General features: G+C 35.1%; 1 protein-coding gene and 1 long non-coding RNA gene across 2 annotated transcripts; one reads left to right on the forward strand and one right to left on the reverse strand.

Annotated features, from left to right (window-relative positions):
• The first annotated feature begins 7,970 nt into the window (after window positions 1-7,970).
• Window positions 7,971-10,469, forward strand: LOC18429707 (uncharacterized). The gene is made up of 2 exons (XM_020664636.2): window positions 7,971-8,656; window positions 8,929-10,469. The coding sequence occupies exons 1-2, from the start codon at window positions 8,380-8,382 to the stop codon at window positions 10,194-10,196; spliced, it is 1,545 nt and encodes a 514-aa protein (XP_020520295.1). The 5' UTR covers window positions 7,971-8,379; the 3' UTR covers window positions 10,197-10,469.
• A 5,081-nt stretch (window positions 10,470-15,550) lies between these two features.
• LOC110006869 (uncharacterized) lies at window positions 15,551-17,288 on the reverse strand. The gene is made up of 2 exons (XR_002280208.2): window positions 16,966-17,288; window positions 15,551-15,922 (listed from the first exon to the last, which is right to left on the reverse strand). It is a non-coding gene; the product is annotated as an uncharacterized LOC110006869 (long non-coding RNA).
• Window positions 17,289-21,624: the final 4,336 nt, after the last annotated feature.

Consider the following 21,624-nt stretch of genomic DNA (forward strand, 5'->3'; position numbering starts at 1 on the left):
GAATGCCTTCTCTTGCTTTTTTGATGAATGACTCTAAGGTTTTGGATCTAGGAGACCTTATTCCTAAGATTTGATTTTAATTTTGAAGAGATTTTCAGAGGATTTGGGCTTAGGGTCTCTAGACTAAGGTTTTCTAGGAAAATTTCTTAAACTTTCGAGAGGTTTTCCCTAATTTTCTATGGGTTTTAGGATTTTTCCTATTTTCCTACGTATTTTTAGGCAAATTTTCTATTTTTCTAAGATTTTCTAGTTTTTTCCCCTAATTTTTTTGGTATTTTTGGGGAATTTCCTAAATTTTTAAGGATTTTCATAAGGATTTTTGGACTATTTTTTTATGATATTCTAGGAAATTACCAAAATTCACATTTTGAATGCAAACCAGGTAAATTCTAAGCCCTAGTGAAAGAGCCCTCTGAGTTCAATTCATCCTTCTTGTTGGGGTTAAGAAACAAACTGTTATGGATCAGTAGGAGTTGAAATCATTTTATCGTTGTAAGTCTAGCCTGTTATATTTTGGAGATACGTTCTATCTTTCGATCGGGATTTCATTCCAAGACTGGCTATGTAGATTTCAACATAAAAGCTTCATGATCAGGTGCTCTTGATGGGAGGTTGGGGATGGAACGACTCTTCCTTTTTGGCATGCAAAGTGGGTTGGGGAGTGTCCATTGAAATATTTGTATCCACTGATTTTCAATGTGGTAAGTGATTCGTTAGCAAAAATCAATGATCTATTTATTATGGAGAGGGGGGTTTAGGATGTAAAGTGCTTGTATAATAGGGTGAATGATGACTTCATCAGCCAAATAATAGATCTGTTAAACTTGCTGGATAAAGTCAAATTATTCCAAGGCTTTAAAGATGAATTGATGTGCGAGGCTAATATGATGGTTCTTTTTCGAGTAAATCGACTTATCATATTTTGTTGCATAAAATTTGGTCTTAGAGAGTTCCACAAAAAGTTGAAGTCTTCCTTGGGGTGCTATTTCAAGGAAAAAGTTTGACAGTTGACAAGTTGAATAAGAGAGGAAGGATTGTAACCAATAATTGCATACTTCGCAAGGAATGTTATGAAAATGGAGATCATTTATTCGTTCATTGCCCATTTACCTATGACATTTGGTGCTGGTTTTTGGGTAAATTGGGTATTGTTGGTACTTTGCCTCAAAATCATATTCACATTCTTGAATAATTGTCTTTTGATGGGTTACCTAAGGTGGGTTCTATGATTTTCCAGATTGATAAGGTTGCGCTCTAGTGGGAGGTTTGGTTGGAAAGGAATAGTAGAGTTTTTAAGTGGATTGTTTCTGAAAAATTAGTGATTTAAAAGACGATATTACATACCTTATGGGGCTGGTTTTACAAATGAAGGTTTGGAGTTTCTAAAGTTGATTTGGAAGTACATATTACTAATGTTATGCCACAATGAATGATCAAATCGAGACCCACAGGAAGTTGCGTTGCGCCTTTTGGAGGGTAGTATTAAAATTAATTGTGATGGTAGTTTGATGGGTAACCTAGGCCGAGCAGGATTGGGGGGAGTTATGAGAGATTATAGAGGGGAAATATTGTTTTGTTATGCAGCTCCATGTGGAATTAGAAAAGTTAATGAAGCAAAGTTGCTGGCAGTGCTTCAAGGTTTGAACCTTATCACGGATCGTGATGTTCAACTCCCGTGCATTGTCGAGGGGGATTCCTTGAATGTTATTACTTGGTGCAACGTCATATCAAGGGTCCCATGGAGATTGAGGTTGGAGTTGATCAAGATCATGGATCTGGTGCGCGAGACGAATGTCACTTTTTAGCATGTGTATAGGGAAGATAACGAGTTTGCTGATCTCTTGGCAAAGAAAGGTGATGATTTACCGAATTTGATAGTTTCACATGATTTTATTGTGTGAGATCCTTGTAATTCTCCTTTATGAATACATTAGGGAACATTGTCAAAAAAAAAGATGCGCCAATTACAATAATATGATATGAGGTGTATGTAATTGTAATTTGAAATGTAATTTGCCAAAGAATTACGGAATATACACAAATTTTTCCAACCTAAAAAAACATTGTCTTTATATGTAAATAGAAATACACCTCAAATCCTTAAAATTACTTAAACTTGTTTTATTTTTATATTAAAGGAAAAAGTTATTCACCCAAAAAAAGTGGAAAAAGTTAATGTAGGGCGGAAACCTTGCCTATAGATAGTTTCAGTAATCTACACCGTTCAAGTTAGTTTGACAATATAAATTTGATATCGTCTTAAAGGACTTGTCAAATCTATATCATTTTATTAAAGAATAAATATAGAACATTGCAATTTTACTTCTACAAAGGAATTAAGGGTGGCTCATATGACTATACCTTATGTTAAATACCAACCCGCTTCTAAGCAAACAAATGGCATCCCCAAAGTAATATCGGATAACACAAGGAGCTGACTCGTGAACTCTTGGATGAAGTTACATGGCGTGCATGAAGTCAGTGTTTTAAAACCTAGATCGGCTCGCTTGATCATACACTAACGGAACTGAATGGAATCAACAAACCAAGCCAGATCAAACCAATTTTTTGATGTACAAACCAATCCAAAATTTTTTTAAAATATTTTAAGACAATAAAAGAAAAAAAAAATATATTTAATCAAAAGGGTGAAACCAAGTGATTTAGTCCAACTGAATCCCCCGGTTCTTCGTAGTCTCGCTAGTTTCTTTGACAAAATTGATAAAGTCTCTCAAAATTAGTATCATTCCTCGTTCTAGCAAGGAAGTCTGTCTTCGCCTATTCCCAATTTGGATCACCTACTCCAGATCGAACACATTGTTTTTTAATCATTTCATAAAGTTGAATGATAATTAATCATTACATAAAGTTGAATGATAATTAAGAAGAGGGAAAAATCGAAGAATTGTCGATTATCGACACACTATGTACCCTTGAAACAAAATAGATGATAATATTTACGTAAGAGTAGGGCCGCCACAGGGCCTGCTCGGGCTTGCCCAAAACCGAACCAAGGAAAAACCCAAATTACTTTAGACCCAGCCCGGCCTTGGCCCGAAAGATGTTTTTTCAGCCTTTGCTCTAGCTAGAACCTGAGAAAAAATCTATTTAAACCTATCTTGGCCCCAACCCAGAGACTGAATATCACAAAAATTGGGGCCCGTATCCGGCCCGAACCATTGACAAACCCGCTTAAGAGGTTGAGAGAAAGCAATCCAAAATGAGAACTAATATTTATACAGGGGTATGAGAAAATACAATCTAGATGGAGAAGCAATAGGTAAAGTGTTCTATGAGTGAGTGGGTGAGCCGATGACTCTTGAACGTGTATCTTCGAAATGGATGTTGTATTAAGTACACATGGTCAAACCAGATATGGGTGGAGCCAAATAAATCCCCTACTAAAAAAAAGCACATTTTAATGTTCAAACTCTTTATATATATATGATCAGCTTGGCTTAGAGGATGAATGTTAAAAATTTAAAGTGAATTTTAAAAGAGGCTCGCACATGTATATATAAGTCAGTTGACTTATTGAAACCCTATCCAAAATAATATTTGTGTGAGGGCTTAAGGGAGACGCCTATGTAGGATTTCGCAAGTGAATATTATAGAGAGACACGCATCCATAAGTTGGCCTATATGAAGTTGTATGAATATTATAATTTTAAAATTACGATGTGTGGCATATAAAATTAGGGATTGTACATAATGAGACAATTTACCTTTGATACAAGGAGGTTATAATTCCTTACAACCATGTGAAATTTGATTGCTTGGATGTGTCACAAAGTTCGAGAAAATTTCTTTTGAAGTTTGAGTTTCGTCAATGGAATAATTGCAGCCACCCAATTTTTTAGAGTAATTACATATGAGTTTTATATATCCCCACTTCTTTATTATTTCCAAATTTGCCCCCATGTTTCAAACATGAGAATGTGTTTTAATTTTATTTATCTATTTATTTATATATAGTCATAGGGCAGTCTAATGGCAAAAAAAATCAAATTGCTCTATTTAAAGGAGCGGTCCAGTATTTAACAACCAACTACCCTATACCAATACTATGATGCGGTCCGATATTTGAAGCATTCTACTTTCAAATATCGGACCTCCCATGGATGTTCTGCACCCTCTACCCCAAAACCAAGAAACAGTAAAGGAAAAAAAAGAGTAATTGTTTCTTTTACCTCCAAAAAACTTATCTTTGTCTCTAAATAAAAAATCAATAAAACCCATTTCAATCTCAAATAATCTTCCTCTCTCACTCTCGTATAAAGCATTACAATTACAATACAAGCGATTCTTCTCTCTAAAACTGATCTCGAGAACCTATTCCAGCCTCCAAAAAAAGCAAATCTCTCTCTAAAACACGGTCATTACTTATTACTCACCTGCAACAAAACCTTCTCTCCTTGATGGAATCTCTCTCTCTTTGTCAAATCATCAAGGGGTTAATATCAAGTGTAGAGCGGTCATATTTTTATTTAAATTTTTTACTTCAGATTGACTTATGAATATTAAAAACTAAAATTATTAAAATATACACGAGCAAGAGCAAAGTTAGAAAAAAAAAAATTCCGAAAAAAGGACTTCTATGTAAATATGCCATATTTTGGGACCAAATGAAATTAGTACATTTTTATATGGTACAGACCTAACGTTTTATCCATATTAAGGTGTTAGTGCATGAATAGTATAAGGAAAAGGTTTATATATCCTTGCAACGTTACACCATTGAAGTAAGGTGCACCTAAAAATTTCTACACAAAATAATTTTTTGATGTTTGAGAACCCTCCAATTGATTATCTCGACCTCGAGATGTATGAAAATAAAGAAAAAAAAAGAATTTTTAATCCAAAAAATAGTACATCTTAAAATAGTACATCTCATAACAAGTTATTTGGACCTATAGTTTTCCGATGGTTGGGAACCCTCTAATTGATCATCTCGACCTCGAGATGTATGGAAATAAAGAAAAAAAAAAAGAAGGAATTCCAAATCCAAAAAAGAGTACATCTTATAATAAGTTATCTGGACCATCTATTTTCAAGATTTTCGAATGTTTATTAATATGATTGATCTATATTATTTTTAGAATTCCAAATTTTATAACTATGGATGAAAATTAATTTTCGGGCCGACACCAAAACAACATCTCAAAGTAAATTTTAGAGGTACGCCTTATTTCTTTAGTATAAGGAGGCAACCTCTAATTGATAGTTTTCCAATGTTTGAGAACCCTCCAATTGATCATTTCGACTTCGATATGTATGAAAATAAAGAGGAAAAAAAGAATTCCAAATCCAAAAAAAAGTACATCTTATAACAAGTTATTTGGACCTATATTTTTCTGATGTTTGAGAACCCTCCAATTGATCATCTCGACCTCAAGATATATGAAAATAAACAAAAATAAGAATTCTAAATCTAAAAAATAATATATTCTAGTATGTTATTTGGACTATCTATTTTTACGATTTTTCAAGTGTTTATTGATATGATTGATCTGTACCATTTTTGAAATTCTAAATTTTACATGAAGATAGATTTTCAATTCCAACACCCAAATGACATCTCAAAGTAAATTTTAGAGGCACGCCTTTATCTATAGTATAAGGAGGCAACCTCCAATTGATAGTTTTTCGTTCATTGAGTACCCCTATTTCATCATCTTGACCCCGATATGTATGGATATAAAGAAAAAAAAAGAATTCCAAATCCAAATCTATATCATTTTTATCATTCTGAATTTTATAACTACAGATGAAAATAGATTTTTAAGCCGGCACCAAACAACATCACGCCTTATTTTTATAGTATAAGGAGGCAACCTCCAATAGATAGTCTTCTGATATTTGAAAACCCTAAAATTGATTATCTTGACCTCAAGATGTATGGAAAATAAGAAAAAAAAAAAAAAAAAGAATTGCAAATCACAAAGAAAGTACATCTTATAACAAGTTATTGGGACCCATAGTTTTCTGACATTTGAGAACTCTCCAATTGACCTTCTCGACCTCGAGATATATGGCAATAAAGAAAAAAATGAATTCCAAATCTAAAAAATAGTACATCTTATAGCAAGTTATTTGGACTATTTATTTTCAAAATTTTCAATTGTTTATTGATATAATTGATCTGTGTTATTTTTGGAATTCTAGTTTTTATAACTATGGATGAAAATAGATTTTGGAAAAGTTTATATAGAGCCTAGGCTCTAAACAATCAAATAAGAGCCTTCCTCAAAATTTTCACTAGCAAAGGTTGTTTTGATGCCCAAATATCCTCAAATTGATCATCTCGACATCAAGATGCATGGACTAAAGAAAAAAATGAATTTCAACTTTTGGAAATAATGCATCTTGTAACGCATTTTTGGACCATCAATTTTTAGGCTATTCAAGATTCCATAGATCTACTCGATCTACACAATTTTTGAAGCTCTAAATTTGATAATTAAAAATGAAAATATATTATAAGGGTGTGGTTTCTATGAGGTTGCAACCTCAAACAATCCAAATAAGGTGCACCTCCAAATTTTATCATAACATGTAATTTTCGTATAAACAATTCTTAGGATTATCTCAAAATCTATTTTCTTATCTAATTATAAAATTTTAAACTTCAAAATTAGTTAAAATTAAGTAGATCTATAAACATATGAAAATCTAGAAAATAGACGGTCTAGATAATATGTTGCAAGATGCTCTATTTCTGAGACTCAAAATTTCATATTCATATATCTCGATGTTGAGATGATCAAATAGAGGATTTTGTCAACATTAAAACAACCTTGTTCGATAGATTTTTGAGGTGTACCCTTAATTCTACATTTTAAGGTTGCAACCTTGTATAAACTTTTTCCATAATTTAAAGCTAGTCAAAGATTTTTAGTATTGAAACTACATTTCTCGATACTATTTGAAGGTGGGCTATAATTTGACCAACCACACCCAATAGATTTTCAAGCAATTATAAGGTTCTGATACCCAAACGATATCTCAAAGTAAATTTTAGAGGTGTGCCTTAATTTTATAGTATAAGGAGGCAACCTCCAATTGATAGTTTTCCGATGATTAAGAACCCTACAATTGATCATCTCGACTTCGAGATGTATAGAAATAAAGAAAAACAAGAAATTCCAAATCCAAAAATTAGTAAATCTTATAATGAGTTATCTGGACATATAGTTTTTCGATGTTTGAGAACCATCCAATTGATCATCTCGACCTTGAGATGTATGGAAATAACCAAATCCAAAAAGTATTAATCTTATACCAAGTTATCTGGACCATCTATTTTCAAAATTTTCAAATATTTATTGATATGATTGATATGTAGTATTTTGAAATTATAAATTTTGTATCTATCGATAAACATAGATTTTCAAGCAATTATAAGATTTCCCAAACCAAAACATCTCAAAGTAAATTTTAGAAGCGCCAGACAACCTTATACCAACCTCATCCATAATATAAAGCCAAAAGGCTTTATGGTCCGTTCGGGGGTATACTATGCATTTACTCGCTGATATAGAACCCCACTAGAGCATACTATGCATTTACTCCCTGATATAGAACCCCGCCTAATATAACTCTTAGGACCCCAAAATTTGGGGATATAACCTCTTTAACAGACAGATTAATTTCAATAAAAAATTCTTTTCTAATTACACTATCTATGCACTTGAAAAAAAAAACTTAAAATTGAATGGAAACCATCAAGTTTTTATAGAGCGAGATTTAAAACTCAAATTCTTATTTTAAAAAAAACAGAAAAAGAAAAATGAGATTAATCATCTAGTGATTCTAATGTGATTACCCAATTTTCAGATTGAAAACAAATCCTCCCAAATAAGTCATATAAGTGAGGGTATAAAAGTAAAGTGTGGTCCCAAAGGAGCACAGTATGTATAGTATGCTCTACTATAAAGTAGAAAAAAAACAGAAACAAACGATTAAAGGTCAGACAGGAAATTCAAAATTTAAATGAGATAAATAAAGAAATGGGGAATTGGATCCTAGCCGTCGATCCTGACAGTTGAGTAGGAAAACAATTAGAGCTCTCTTTCTCTCCCTAATTCCGTCTTTTGTTTCTCTTAGTCTTGCCACCATGACAGTTGAGGAGAAAGAAACAGTTGTCTTTCCCCTCTCTCTCATTTCCCTCGCTTTCTCTTTTTCTTTCTCTCTCTAATTATTTCTTTTGTTTCTCTCTCATTTTACGTCTTGCCATCGATCCGGATAGTTGAGGCCTCTCTCTCATTTTCCTTCTCCCCCTCCTCCTCCTCCTCCTCCTCCTCCTCCTCGTTCATTGCGTATCTCTGCCTCTTTCTCCCTCTAACTCTTGGTCTCTCTTATCTTCCCTTCTCTGATTCCATGGAACCCTCCATCTCTGATTTTTCAAATTCCTCTGGCTCTGAGGCCAAACCAGTTTCCATTGATGGAAACCAATCGACCCCAATGTTAACAATCAGGCTCAAGGTGGGCAAGAAAACAGACTCTCAATGTGAATTCAGTGCCCCCGAATCAGTTGCTTCTCAATTTGATCAGCTCGCTGGAGTTTTAGGCCTTTATAGCTGCAAGCTATGCAACCTGAAGTTCGGCTCTAAGCGATATCTCGGAGCTCAAGTTAAAGCCCATGCATCCAATTATGGTAAGTTTTTGCAGGTTCTTGAGCCAGATATGGCTTACTTCTTTCAAGATATTTTGGGTACTTTGTTAATCAAGATTTTATTAGGTGGGTTCTTTCTTAATGTTTTTCTTATCTGCTGCGTTCTTTCTGAATTGCGTACTTTTTTAATTAAGATTTTTTCTAATAATTTCCTTGTCTGAATCAAATTTTTTTGATATCGGTTCTTTTGTAATCAAAGTATTATGGTATGGGTTTTTCTCAAATTGAAGTTTCATGGTTTTGTGTTTTTGCAGGTTTCACTGACAGTGATAAGATAGGTTTGAAAGATGAGCACGAGAGGAGAAAGGATGGTTGCAGAGGAGAAAGAAAGAGCACAACAATAGAGAAAACAACAAAGCATACCCAACAAGAACCAGTGTGTGCTACGTGCACTAAGAAATTTCCCTCGATGAAGGCTGTGTTTGGCCATATGACGTGCCACCCAAAGAGAGATTGGAGAGGGATTCAGCCACCGGAAAAGCCTGTACTCGCCCGAAAGAATGAGAGGAACCTGCAGGTCAAATATTCCAGCAATGGCGCACAGATGAATTCTGTGGAAAGTTTGTCATACCATACCAATAGCACCATAACAGAAGAGAGCTCGAAAGAACATTATCCTCTCTCTCCCCTCTCAAATTGGTTGGTCACTGGATCTGGAGCAAGAAAGAACAAAATTGCCAGGTCCGAAAGTAAAGATTTGCAGAGACAGAGATTTGAGGGAGTTTCAAAAAGCATCAAACAAACTGTGCATCACTTACCCATTCTTTCTCAATCTCAAGGAAATTTGGAGGAACTGGGTTTCTTGGAAAAACAAGAAACTGACAAGGAAAGCCTGGAATCGGATCCCAAAAAGAGTGAAATCCTCCATGAAAGCTTCTTAGTTTGCCGTCGTGGCCAATGGAAGAAGAAGACGGAGGTGAAGAGGGAGGCGAGAGCTACTGAGGCAGCTGCTAATTCTGGCACACCCCAAGAAGGTGAAAACATTTCAAACTGCCATGATTCAAAGAAGAGGAAGCTTTTCATTGGAGTCTCTGCCGCTAATAACTCTGAGGAGGAAGAAGTATCACAAGAGGATGTTGAAGTTTCTGGAATTGGGTCTGAGATTTCAATGGCCTTCTTGAAAGTATCTGTCAATAAAAGACCAAAAATCAGCAGAATTCCTGACAATTTCTCGCCAGAAAGGCAAGGGAGCCATATATGCACTAAGTGTAACCAATGGTTCAATTCAGGCCAGGCTTTAGGTGGCCATATGAGGAAACATTTTGACAGACAGAAGCGTCTAGCCAAATTGAAAGCTCATCATTCTTCAAAGACGTTGATGGGTTCTCAAGTTGAATTGGGAGGAGAAAGAAAGAATGGAGGAGCAGAGAGAAGGAATGAAGAGAGAATGGGGGCTATGGATCTTAATGGGGTGATGCCTATTGAAGATGAGGATTTGAAATTTGCTATAAGTATGTTGGAAGTGGTGCCTGCTTATGCTGGTTATGTGAGATCTAGACTTTTCATGATCTCTGAGGCATAATTCAGGAGTTTGGGAAACCACAGAAAGAGGACTTTGGGGTCGTGGTTTGGAAGAGTAGAGAGCATTCTTTGGGTAACATTGCAGTGGTTTTGCCTGCAGAATTTTTTTAGCACAGTTTAGTGGTTTTCTACTGGGAAAATTATTGTATAGAGTGATGAATTTATCAATTGTTTTGGGAAAAATCTCCATTGCTCTTGAAAGTTATTTAAGCTGACAAATTGTTAAATGTAATTAAGTTTACGGAATTGGATCCACTTTGCCATTGTTTTTTTCTTTCCGGTATTTAGTTTGTGAATTGTTTTGGCTTTTACATATGAATTATCAGCCATTTTTGTAATGGGGAGCAGAGGAATAATCTCTCTTTGTGCAAGTTATTTGTTATAAGTTCATGTGCAGTGCTGTTCTTTTATTTATGAAGCCTATTTTGGTGTTACAATAGTGCCTTTTTGGCTGTTCATTGACTCTCCACCCTCAAATGATCAAAGCATTGTATGGGTTACTGTTGGATCTCTTTTCCATACCAGCACTCAAGAAAATTCTTGCACTGTATGTGGGATAGTGAAAGACCAGGCCTTAGAAGCCTCCCTATTCCCAAGAACCTGTACTACAGTAGAAGATAGTATAAAAATTGAATAGTGAAAGAGAGGGCTGAGAATGGATCGGATCAGGTTCGGATGCACCGGGATCCAGATTCGGAGTATATATGGGATCTAGATACCAATCCAGACCAGATCAGATCAGATCCAGAACATACTTGGTTGATTAGTTCTACTATAACCTGTGCTCTAATCAACATGTTACTTATGGAAAAATCAGTCTGACTAGTATGTCTAAAAAATGTCCCTTCAAATTATAAGTCCAATTGTCATATACTTGGAGGAAAAGGTGAGAAGAGTCTTGTGATGATAAGCTGTTTTTGGGAATTGAATGAAGAATCTGTTAAAGAAAAATGTTGCCAGTAGTTTAGTGACTCTAGTCCCCTGTAAGGAATATATTTGAGAATGTAATGCTGAAGCATCTAGGTGACATAGAGTGAAAAGTTACGACTTTTTTAAGTTGTTGTTTGCAGATTGGGAAAGTGGTTGCCATTATTATGGCATTTTTAATTTTCATCAAGCATAAACTTGGCATGTCCTTTTAAATTTAAATTGGAACTCATTTTACATTAGAATCAGGATTTCTTTTGCAACCAAGTAAAGTTTAATTTATAAATCAGGGTCATTAGAATGGTTTGATTGAGAGTTATGAGAATTATTGATATAGGGTCCCAGTTAAACCAGAGTTCACTATGGACCTCGGAATGTGAGCTTCCTCCTTTAAAGTTCTAATCAAATTTTCAGATATTTTTGAATTGATTGGCAACTGAAGATAAACTTCTAAGCGATCAATTTTAGCCTCATTATTTCCTTAAAAAATATATACCTTTTGTTGTGAGGAAGAAATAATGGACTATATTGCTTGTTCTGCTTAACTTCATTAGGAAGTTTGGAAGGAATGATTCTTCTTATGGTCATGATACCTTTATATTTTGGTTCAAACATTCATATGAAAGCTGGAACAGCATTGCCATTATTGACTTGTGAGCAAACCATGATATGCATGGAAGGAAGAAATAACTGGAATCTGAGGTAAACTTGAAAGGACCATGCAAGATTGTTTCGACTGATCAACTGGGATGTGATTGGGTGGAAACATAGAGACCATGTCTGAAAAACTGAAGATGCTGCATATGTAAGTTCTGTTAATAAATGTTATTATTCTTCCCCAAGGTTTAACTTGTAGTGGAAGGGCTTGCTTGATTCAAAGAGTCATGCCGTCAAACTGCAAATAGTGTTTGTACAGGAACATCGGACTGGCTTGCTTTACTCCAGCTCTTTCAGCTTGTTAGAAAATTTGCTGTGATCAGAAATTCCACGCCCTTCTATTCGGCATCAATTTCATTATGTGTAGCATCTTCAGTTTGCATGTTATAAACCGTTGACTTGCTATGTGGTTGCTCCATGGGAAAAGGTCCTTCACCTTGGAGACTTGCTGAACGCTCCATAGAGATGCTGCATTTGTTTGCACAGCCTTTGCTTTTGTGGCGGACTGTTTATTTGAAAATGGGTGTCTCAAGAAGGTTTTTGGCATCTTAGGATGTCTAGCAACACCAATGCTCATGCATTTGTCTTCTTGTACTCTTTTAAAATATGCATATTGCAGTAATGTTCAGTACAGTTTAGAGATCCAAACATACTGTAACAAGAACATTGCATGAACTTTCTTAATGAATTTTTTGAAGTATATTGAGAAGCATCGAATTAAGATTTTAGAGTTTAAGGATATAAAGAACTGTATTCTTTAATCCTTTTGCTACTCAAAACCATGCTTTTGTATCTCTAAAGAAATTAACTTGTAGTCTGACATTGATAGTGGTTATCTTATCCATGTGGTACTTTCATACAATTCAATCATTTCCAATTATGATTCAAAGTAGATTGTACAAAACGAGTTTTGATTATTTCTCATTACTTGCTGATTTTTCCGTTATTACTCTTCACTTTTTGTGCGTATTCCTGCAGAATATGGAGTGTGTTTTGCATAGAAACTCTGAAACTCGGGTTGATTTTTGAAGTGAGAAAACTTACAACCCACAACCAGCAGCATCAAGTAAAATAATAATAATAATAAAACAGGAAAGAAATAATGCAAAAAGACGATCGAGTTGGTACTTAGCAAACTCAATCTCTTACAAAACCTCTCTGTATGTATAATTTTCACTTTTTGCGTTCAAGGTTTCCCTCTCTTTTTCTCTCTATACATAAGCCATTATAAAAAAGATAAAGTTTCTAGAGGGCCAAGGTTTTATGAAAACAAAATTAAGCCTCACCTCTAATTGTTATTCGGAAAGTACTTTCAGCATTGAAAATGTTTATGATGGCTCTAAAATTAATTTCCAATACCAACAATAAAATTTGCAATTAAAAAAATTACACAAATCTTGTGGATATGTGAACACTTGTTTTTTGGGTGAAATGGATGGTCTAAATGATTTGTTGCAATATACACTATCTTTAGCACTTGAAATCCTCCTTTTTTTTTTCACAACTTTTATATTCAAGCTGGATAGATGAATTATAATTTTTGATAAATTATGAGGTGAGGCTTTTCTTATTTTGATAGGGCTGCAGCCCTATCAAACCATTTCCCTTATAAAAAAAGCAGTGAAAAGCAGCTGAAAGGTAGGTACACTAGCACCTCTCCATATTTGAAACTTAACATTTTCTTAATTTGGGTCTACAAGTCCATCCTAATCCAAATAGGACCACCCCAAAGTTAACTCCTAGATAAGTCCTCTGGATGTAATGATTGTTTCCACTGAGTTTTTCTTGAGAGAGTTTTTAATCCAAGAACTAATTCCAATACTAATGAGGCCTCATGAAAGTAAAAAACCTTAACGACATATAGTTCATTAAATACAATATATTCATACAACCAAAAACAAACTGTTATAGTCTGAGAAATTCCCATGTAACGAAGAGAATGAGAGGATTATTATGGTGTACTGAATTGATGCGACAGTCGTTTGTGGGTTATGGATTTATAGATTTAGAAAATTTCGTTTCCTTGTCCTATGTGGGATGCTTGTTTGTGATGTATTTTTGAGGTAGAATTTCATTTCCTTATTCTAGGTGGGATGCTTGTTTCTGTATGAGACTTGAGTGCTTAAGAAAAAAAAGTCAATTCCATGATAAATTCATTTCCTTTGTTTAATTTTTTGTAAAATTTGGTCAAGACCTTTGAACCAGTCAGGATGTCATCAGTTTCCACAGATACTAGAGGATATCCACGTCATACTTGTCTGCGGCACGACATACCATGTAACTTAATCGCATCAAGTTCCCCATCCAACCCTAGAAGAATGTATTATCAGCGTTCAAACAGTTTTTTTTAGTGGTGCAATGAAAATATGGAAGTGATGAATTACAATGTGAACTTGAGGCATTGTAATGTACAACAAAGGAATCACTCAAAAGTATCGCAAGAGCATCTTATGGTTAAGCCTGAACCAAATGGTCATTCAACAACAAAATGTTGATGCCTTATGGCATATACAACAATTCCTATTTTTGCATGTAATGAATGCGTTTATTTTTGTACCACTTATGTTAAAAAGTGCTTGACATGATTAAAGAGTTGGTTTCGCAACTCATAAAACAGTTATTCTAGTTGATATTAACTTCAGAAATATTTTGTTATGGGAAAGCCTTTTCTATGATATTAGCATGAAAAGTAATTGCACCTTGATAATTTTCTAGTATTGTGGTTGATGAACCTTTGATTGTCAAAGCTACACAATTGGACTCGACTTCGGACCAACAACAACGCATACCGTTCTTTATTAACAAACTACAACAAGTTCCCATCTCTTACAATGGAAGATCAATGATTCATGATACATGGTACATGGAGAATCCACTAGCACCACCAGATCTCCAAATTAATGCCAATACATAATCATAAGAATGACTAATTTAAACATCAGCACTGAAGCCCGTGAGGAACTTCATCTGCAAATATACTTGCAGACGAACATGAGGCAACAGAGCTAGCAAATTCTTTGGGTTATTCAATATTTACTCTTGAGCTAGTAATAGTTGAGATGTTCGTGGCTTCATCAAATAGCAAGTTCTTTGGGTTATTCAATATTACTCTTGCAAAATATTTGGGTTATGCAGCGGACCAGTAGCTTATCAAATAGCCAAGCTCCGGTTTTGACCACCAAACAATTGAGCCAAATCTTTGGGTTCCATAAATGCAACATCAAGTAGCACAACCTTCAACATCGTAGAAGACAGGTAGTACCAGAACATATTGAACTCAATCAAAACCTTCAACTTCGTTGTTTATATTGTTGCCAAAATTTATACTTCATTTAATGAAAATAACTACACTTTCAAATGCATAAAGACCAAAAGGCGAAAAATAAAAAAAAAAGGAAACTAAATTGTACCAAATACATAGGCCAAGAGGCCAAACTGAGATATCACTTAAATCATTCTTTCCAAATAAAAGTGTACACGGGGGGTCATAGAGTCGTCACCTACAGGGCTACAGCGCTTAAAGTTGCAATCTACAGGATCCTTGATGCTTACAAAGGACCAAGAAACACTCACTGAGTACTCTTGTCCTTTAACAGTAGCATTCATTTCCTCATCGATAATGGCATGATATGATGCTAATTAATAACAAAATTTCACTCTCATTATGCAGTTATTAAACCCAAATCCTACACCAATGTGAATATGTGCAGATACCACACTCATGAGCCATAGAAAATAAAATGAAAAAGTAACAAAGAATGGGAAAGAGAATTTCTACCAAATGTCCATAAACTGTCATAAAAAAATTCCCTCTATAATCTACATCAAGGAGTCCTTCTCAGACACAAGCAACACACCAATTGTCCCTCAAAAACCAAACAAAAATTCTGCACAATATAAGTTAGACCACTTCTCCCTAAACCCAATCATCATGCCAATGACAAAAGCATAGAAACATATTACATTGGAAACACCACAATCAAACCAGGTACAATAGATAACTACATCACAGTGACCCGAAAATAGGGTAGATCAATGCTTCCAACCAAGCTCATGCTGCAAACCAGATTTTATGTATAGGCCAAGACGCCAAACTGAGATATCGTTCAATCGTTCCTCTGACGACTCACCAATATTTTATGCCTGCAATCACCGGCAGTTCAACAGTCAATGTTCATTTTCAGCAGTCAATAAACAACTTAGAACCCCCATATAACCTACACAGGCAATTCAGCAGTCGATGTCACTTTCAGCAGTCAATAAACACCACAGAATGTGTAGGAGAGCATTGTCCATTATGAAAATTCTAAAGTCATAGACAATCCATACACATGGATCAACATCTTAATCGACAAAAAAAATTGAATTATACAAGAAAATCAGTTTTGTAGCATAATAGTTCACAATCAGCATCTCGAACATTCGACTCAAAATGTTCTTATAATAGCAGATGGATAATAAGGCATAGAACATTTGACATATCTCCCTAACTACTACATAATAGTTATCCTCATTTCCTTTTAACATTGCATCAACAAGCGTTTTTTTTATCACTGCAATAGTACAGATTCAGGGGTAACAGATCATACAATTTGCATCTAATTCATAGTAGATTCGGGGATAACATGATAGTTATCCTTATTTCTCAGGTTCAGTACAATTTCCAACATCTAATTCATAGTAGTATCTCCAATCATACGATATTCCACCATCTAGATAATTTAATTAGGTAAGAGCTAAACATAGCTTTATTAGGGTTCAGTCCGCATTCACAAAGCTTGCTAATTACCGAAGAGTAAGTAGAAGCATCAGGAGAACATCCATCTCACAGCATAGGTTCGCATCATTTTAATGCTTCTTGTAATCGATTCCCACTACCAAGAGACCCTATTAAACAATTATAAGTGTGGATATCAGGGCCAACCCCTCTGTCAACCATCTCTCTAAACTAGGAGGAAACCTAGGGAAACCTATGGAGTCATTACCAAAGGTAGAAGAGAATCCCTGCCATGGAATTCTCACTAAAAACAAGCTGGTGTAAGATGGGTTTTCTAATTGAAAAGGGTGAGGTTTGATTCTTCCCATCTCTCTCCTCTTGTTGATGCTTGGATTGCATGTCCATCAATGTAGCCAACACGCCATTATCCATATAAAAAAGAAAATAGAGGCGAAGCCAAAAAACTCACCTGTGTGTCGAGAGGGAGACACGCTACTGTGGTGGATTTTGCTGGTGTCGCGAGTGAGAGTGCTGCTGTGGTCTCTGTGGAGAAGATGCAGGCCTTCCTCGAGAATGGCTGAGAGAGAGAGAGAGAGAGGAAATGGCTGAGATTAGAAAGAGAGAGAGAGAGAGAGAGAGAGGGAGGGAGGGAGGGAGGGAGGGAGAGGGGTAAGGGAGGGGGTGGTGGAGTAAGAGATTACATGCTCCCTTAAGCTAATTTTTGCAGCATTAATTCATGGCCCAAAACTCATAAAACAATCTATCAACATGACCCCAAAGTTTTCGTAAGACGATCCATATTTCGAATTTTTGTCCCTTTTTATCTTTTCACTCGTTCATCTCAATATCTTCATCTCAGCTACACTCACTATATGAGTATGTGGTTTTTTGACCGACAATATTTTACCTCATAAATCAAAGGTGGTTTCACAACTGTCTTATAGAACTGCCTTCAGCTCTATTGGTATGAGGCAATCACATAAAATTCTTATTGTATATCTCCACTTCGTCCATCCAGCTCTAATTCTATGTGCAATATCTTCCCCAATCTCTTAATTTTTTTAGATTATCGAATCAAGATACGAAAGTGTAATCTTTTTGGTAATTTTGACCGTTAATATTAACTACTTCCTCATCTCTACTCCTATACTAAACTTTCATTCCATACAATTTGTCTTAGTCTAGCTAATTTTAAAGCCTTTAGATTCTAGAGCATTCCCTTAAAGTTCTAACTTTGTATTGACACCATTTAAGGTCTCTTCCATCAAAACTATGTCACCCACGAACAACATGTACCACTGTACCTCATCTTGTAGGTACCTAGTTTTGTTGTCCATAACTAAAACAAAGAGGTATATGAGAGTGTAAAACAACCAAATTACATAGACTTGCACTTAGGCAATGAGACAATACAAGTGAATACAACACAATATTCTTATACAATACACCACAAATGAGCTTACAACCTTCAATTACAATAGCATAACTGTGATTACAATAGACAAATGACTGAGTATACACTAAAAAATAAGAGGAGACAACTCAATTAGGGTCCCATGACCAACATAAAACAAAACGACACACAGATATCAACGAACTAGACAAGTATGAGGTGATTTTCAAACTTCTACACCATTCAATTTTAATGCAAATTTATATATCAAATGACTTCACAAAACTCAAGGAAACATGATCACCATTATTACAATACATAAATGCTCAAATGAATTATGCAATGCAGCATGTCCATGGGAAGCCAATTGCAGTTTTCGGGTGCCCAGTTCATGGCCCTAGGCCTTAGCTATGTGCCATAAAGTGGCATCTGATGGCATATTTAAAAAATAGCCAAATTCATCATGTCAAGAGTGGGAAGCTAATCATCTACTGATATACACTAGAAATATGGAAGAATTTGCAGAGATCAAATAAACAAAAACACAAGTGGTGCTCGTGGGAGAAATCTTGAGATTAGATCACAAAACACTCTCAAGAGTTCACAAAACCGTGCCATAGAAATTCGTTATAGTCTCCTCTCATAAAATCAAGAATTTTATCTATCAAAAATGCTATTCAATTGACTGATTTTGATGTGAAAAACTCAGAAATACCAGTCAACTATTCTTCAAAAATCTCAAAGAAAAGGTCATGGAAACTAGATCACTTTATGCACGGATGAACCCTTCAACTATATGGACTAAATTTGATCAAGAATTCATGAATCAATAATCAAATGGATAATGGAACCTTGCTGTAATTAAGAAGCAAGATGAAAATACTAAAATCAATAGAAAATGATAAGATCTTACTCAATTGATGGTCTTGAAAACTAGATCATCCATGGCTTTGATTAAGCTTGAATTCATCATCAATGGAGCTTTCTCTCACTTGAATTGAACACACACTTTTGGTCTTATGGAGGAGAGAGAAATGAAGAGGAATAGCTTTGGATGTGCCACACAAGTGTGACCAAAGAGAGAGTGGTGTGCCACTTAAAGAGAGAGAGAGAGAGAGAGAGAGAGATTGAAACCATAGTTGTTGGCAACACTTGGAAACCCAAATCATTTCAGGAACTGGAATCACAGAATTGTGGCCAACTACAAGATTCCTATCTTAGGTATCGTTGTCCATACAATAGAAATCGCTAGGAACGAGATTCCTAGTTTTTGAAAACCGTATTTCGACCGAAATAGATCCAAGTTCCATCTACATATGGAATCGAGATTTCATCCTCCTTAAAATCGAGATTCGCAATCCCTTGGAATCAATACTTCAGGAGTCAAGATTCATTAATACAAGGAATCGAGTTTCTAACACATAAGGAATAGAAATATGTTGTTGTTTCGAATCGTGATTCTAACATATTTGGAATCAAGTTTTTGAAGTATATGGATCAGAGATCCATGCCAGTTTGAGATCGAGATTTACAATAATATGGAACATGGAAGGTGTTTGACGACCCCTACCAGGAATCGAGATTTTATTTTATGGAGAAGGAAGCCACAAGCACATCTTGAGCCCCATCAACTTTAGAACCGATATTTACCGCATTGAAATCAATGGATACAAATATTTCAAAGGATACTCCCCAACCCACTTCGCATGCAAATAGGATGAGTCGCTCCATCCCCAACCTCCCATCGAGAGTACCTGATCATGATGCCCCTACATTGAAATCTACATAGCCAGCTTTGGAATGAAATCCCGATCGAAAGATAGTATGTATCTCCAAAACAACAGGCTAAACTTACAACGATGAAATGGTTTCAACTTCTACTGATCTGTAACAGTTTGTTTATTAACTCCAACAAGAAGGATGAATGGATTTGGCCATTGAACACAGAGGGCCCTTTCACTAGGGCTGAGAATTCACTTGGTTAGAATTCAAAATATGAATTTCGGAAATTCCTTGGAAAATTATCAAAAAATTGTCCAAAAATCCTTAGAAAATTAGGAAATTCCTCCAAAATACTAAGAAAATTAGGAAAAAAACTAGAAAAGCATAGAAAAATAGAAAATTTGACTAAACATACCTAGGAAAATAGGAAAAATCCTAAAACCCCTAGAAAATTAGGAAAAACCTCTAGAAAGTTAGAAAAAATTCCTAGAAAACCTTAGGCTAGAGACCCTAAGTCGGAATTCTCTCAAAATCTATTCAAAATTAAGATCAAAATTTAGGAATAAGTTGTCCTAGATCCAAAACCTTAGACTCATTCATAAAAAATGCAACAGAAGGCATTCAAAGGTCTAAATCAACCCGTAGTCCTAATGCGGTTCTCTCTCTTTTATTTATTTATTTATCCATTTTTCTATTTTATTTTTATTTATTTTTCTGGTTGTTTTTTTTATTTCTTAAATTCTAAGTAGAATTTAAGCTTTTTAAAGTTTAATAAACGGATTCTGAAGCTGGCGTAGCCAGTATATTTAGAGGAGATCTAAATCTATAAAGATTTAACTCGTTACACAAGAGATTTAAGTTGATCTCACTCAAAGATTGATTTGAATTCACATGTAAACACATTGTGTGTGTGTGTGTGTGTGTGTGTGTGTGTGTGTGTGTGTGTGTGTGTATATATATATATATATATATATATATATATATATATATATATATATATATATATATATATATATTAAAATGGATTGTTAGGTCAAACCAGTCACCCACCAGTTCTATGCTAGAATGGAATGTACCCCATGATTTGTTTTCTACTACAAGTGAAAATAGAAAAAAAGATGAGAACCTATAGCAATCGGACGAAACTTGGACTTGGACCAATATGAGGCTTCGAAAATGCTGATGAGGGGGCACTTTGTATTTTATTGATGCTTAATGAGCAGTGACCCCTTATTTTATTTCAAAAGGAAAGAGAGTTCACCATGGCAAGATTTCATTGTGGGTTACTTCTTGCTTTTTGTATTAGACAAATGATCATTGGTAAGAGGGAAAATGAGGGAACTCATGAAGGACGGGTTCATAACTGATGCTGCAAGCCATTCCTAGTGATCCTAAGTTGATGACACGGATAACATGGGATTTCCCAGGGTGCTAGAGATTATTAAATATGGGAAAGTTTATGTATCAAATGGAATCTGGTATATGGTTCTCCATGAATTTCTCCTCTGATAGTCCCCATGAATGGATGGATTAATTGGATTACGCCCAAAGACATTCAACCACGTAGCAATGGGTATTAATCTCCATCCATATATTTGTGGGAGCTGATGGTGGGAAACCACTGAATTGTCATCCACTTGCCTTACCAAATGTAATATGTATTCTCTAATCATCTAATTCATTTTATTGCAGACATTATTGGACAGGAGTTATGATACTTCCCAATTGTCAAGTGAAAGCATCTAAAAGGAAAGATCAAACAAGGTTATTTCAGGTGGGTTTAAGTATATTTAAGGGATTGTATACTATGAGACAATTTATATTGTTATAAGGAGGTCATAATTATTCCTAGGCATTAGATGTCATATTGAATGGCTTAAAAGGTATTACAAAGTCCGAGAAATTTTTTTATTAAACTTTGAGTCTGGTCGATAACACTTTTATAACCACTTGATTTGAAATCTTGCAGAGAAGAGTGATTGTGATTTTCTTGTACCAAAAATAGATGGTCTC

Source organism: Amborella trichopoda, chromosome 10 (genome assembly GCF_054954075.1).
Source record: "Amborella trichopoda isolate Santa Cruz 75 chromosome 10, AtrichopodaSantaCruz75HAP2 v2.0, whole genome shotgun sequence".
In the NCBI taxonomy this organism is placed as follows: Eukaryota; Viridiplantae; Streptophyta; class Magnoliopsida; order Amborellales; family Amborellaceae; genus Amborella; species Amborella trichopoda.

Coding starts and splice junctions, on each gene's coding strand:
- LOC18429707 (XM_020664636.2), top strand. CDS start 8,380: ATGGAACCCTCCATCTCTGATTTTTCAAATTCCTCTGGCTCTGAGGCC. Junction 8,657..8,928: donor AGCCCATGCATCCAATTATG/GTAAGTTTTTGC, acceptor GTGTTTTTGCAG/GTTTCACTGACAGTGATAAG.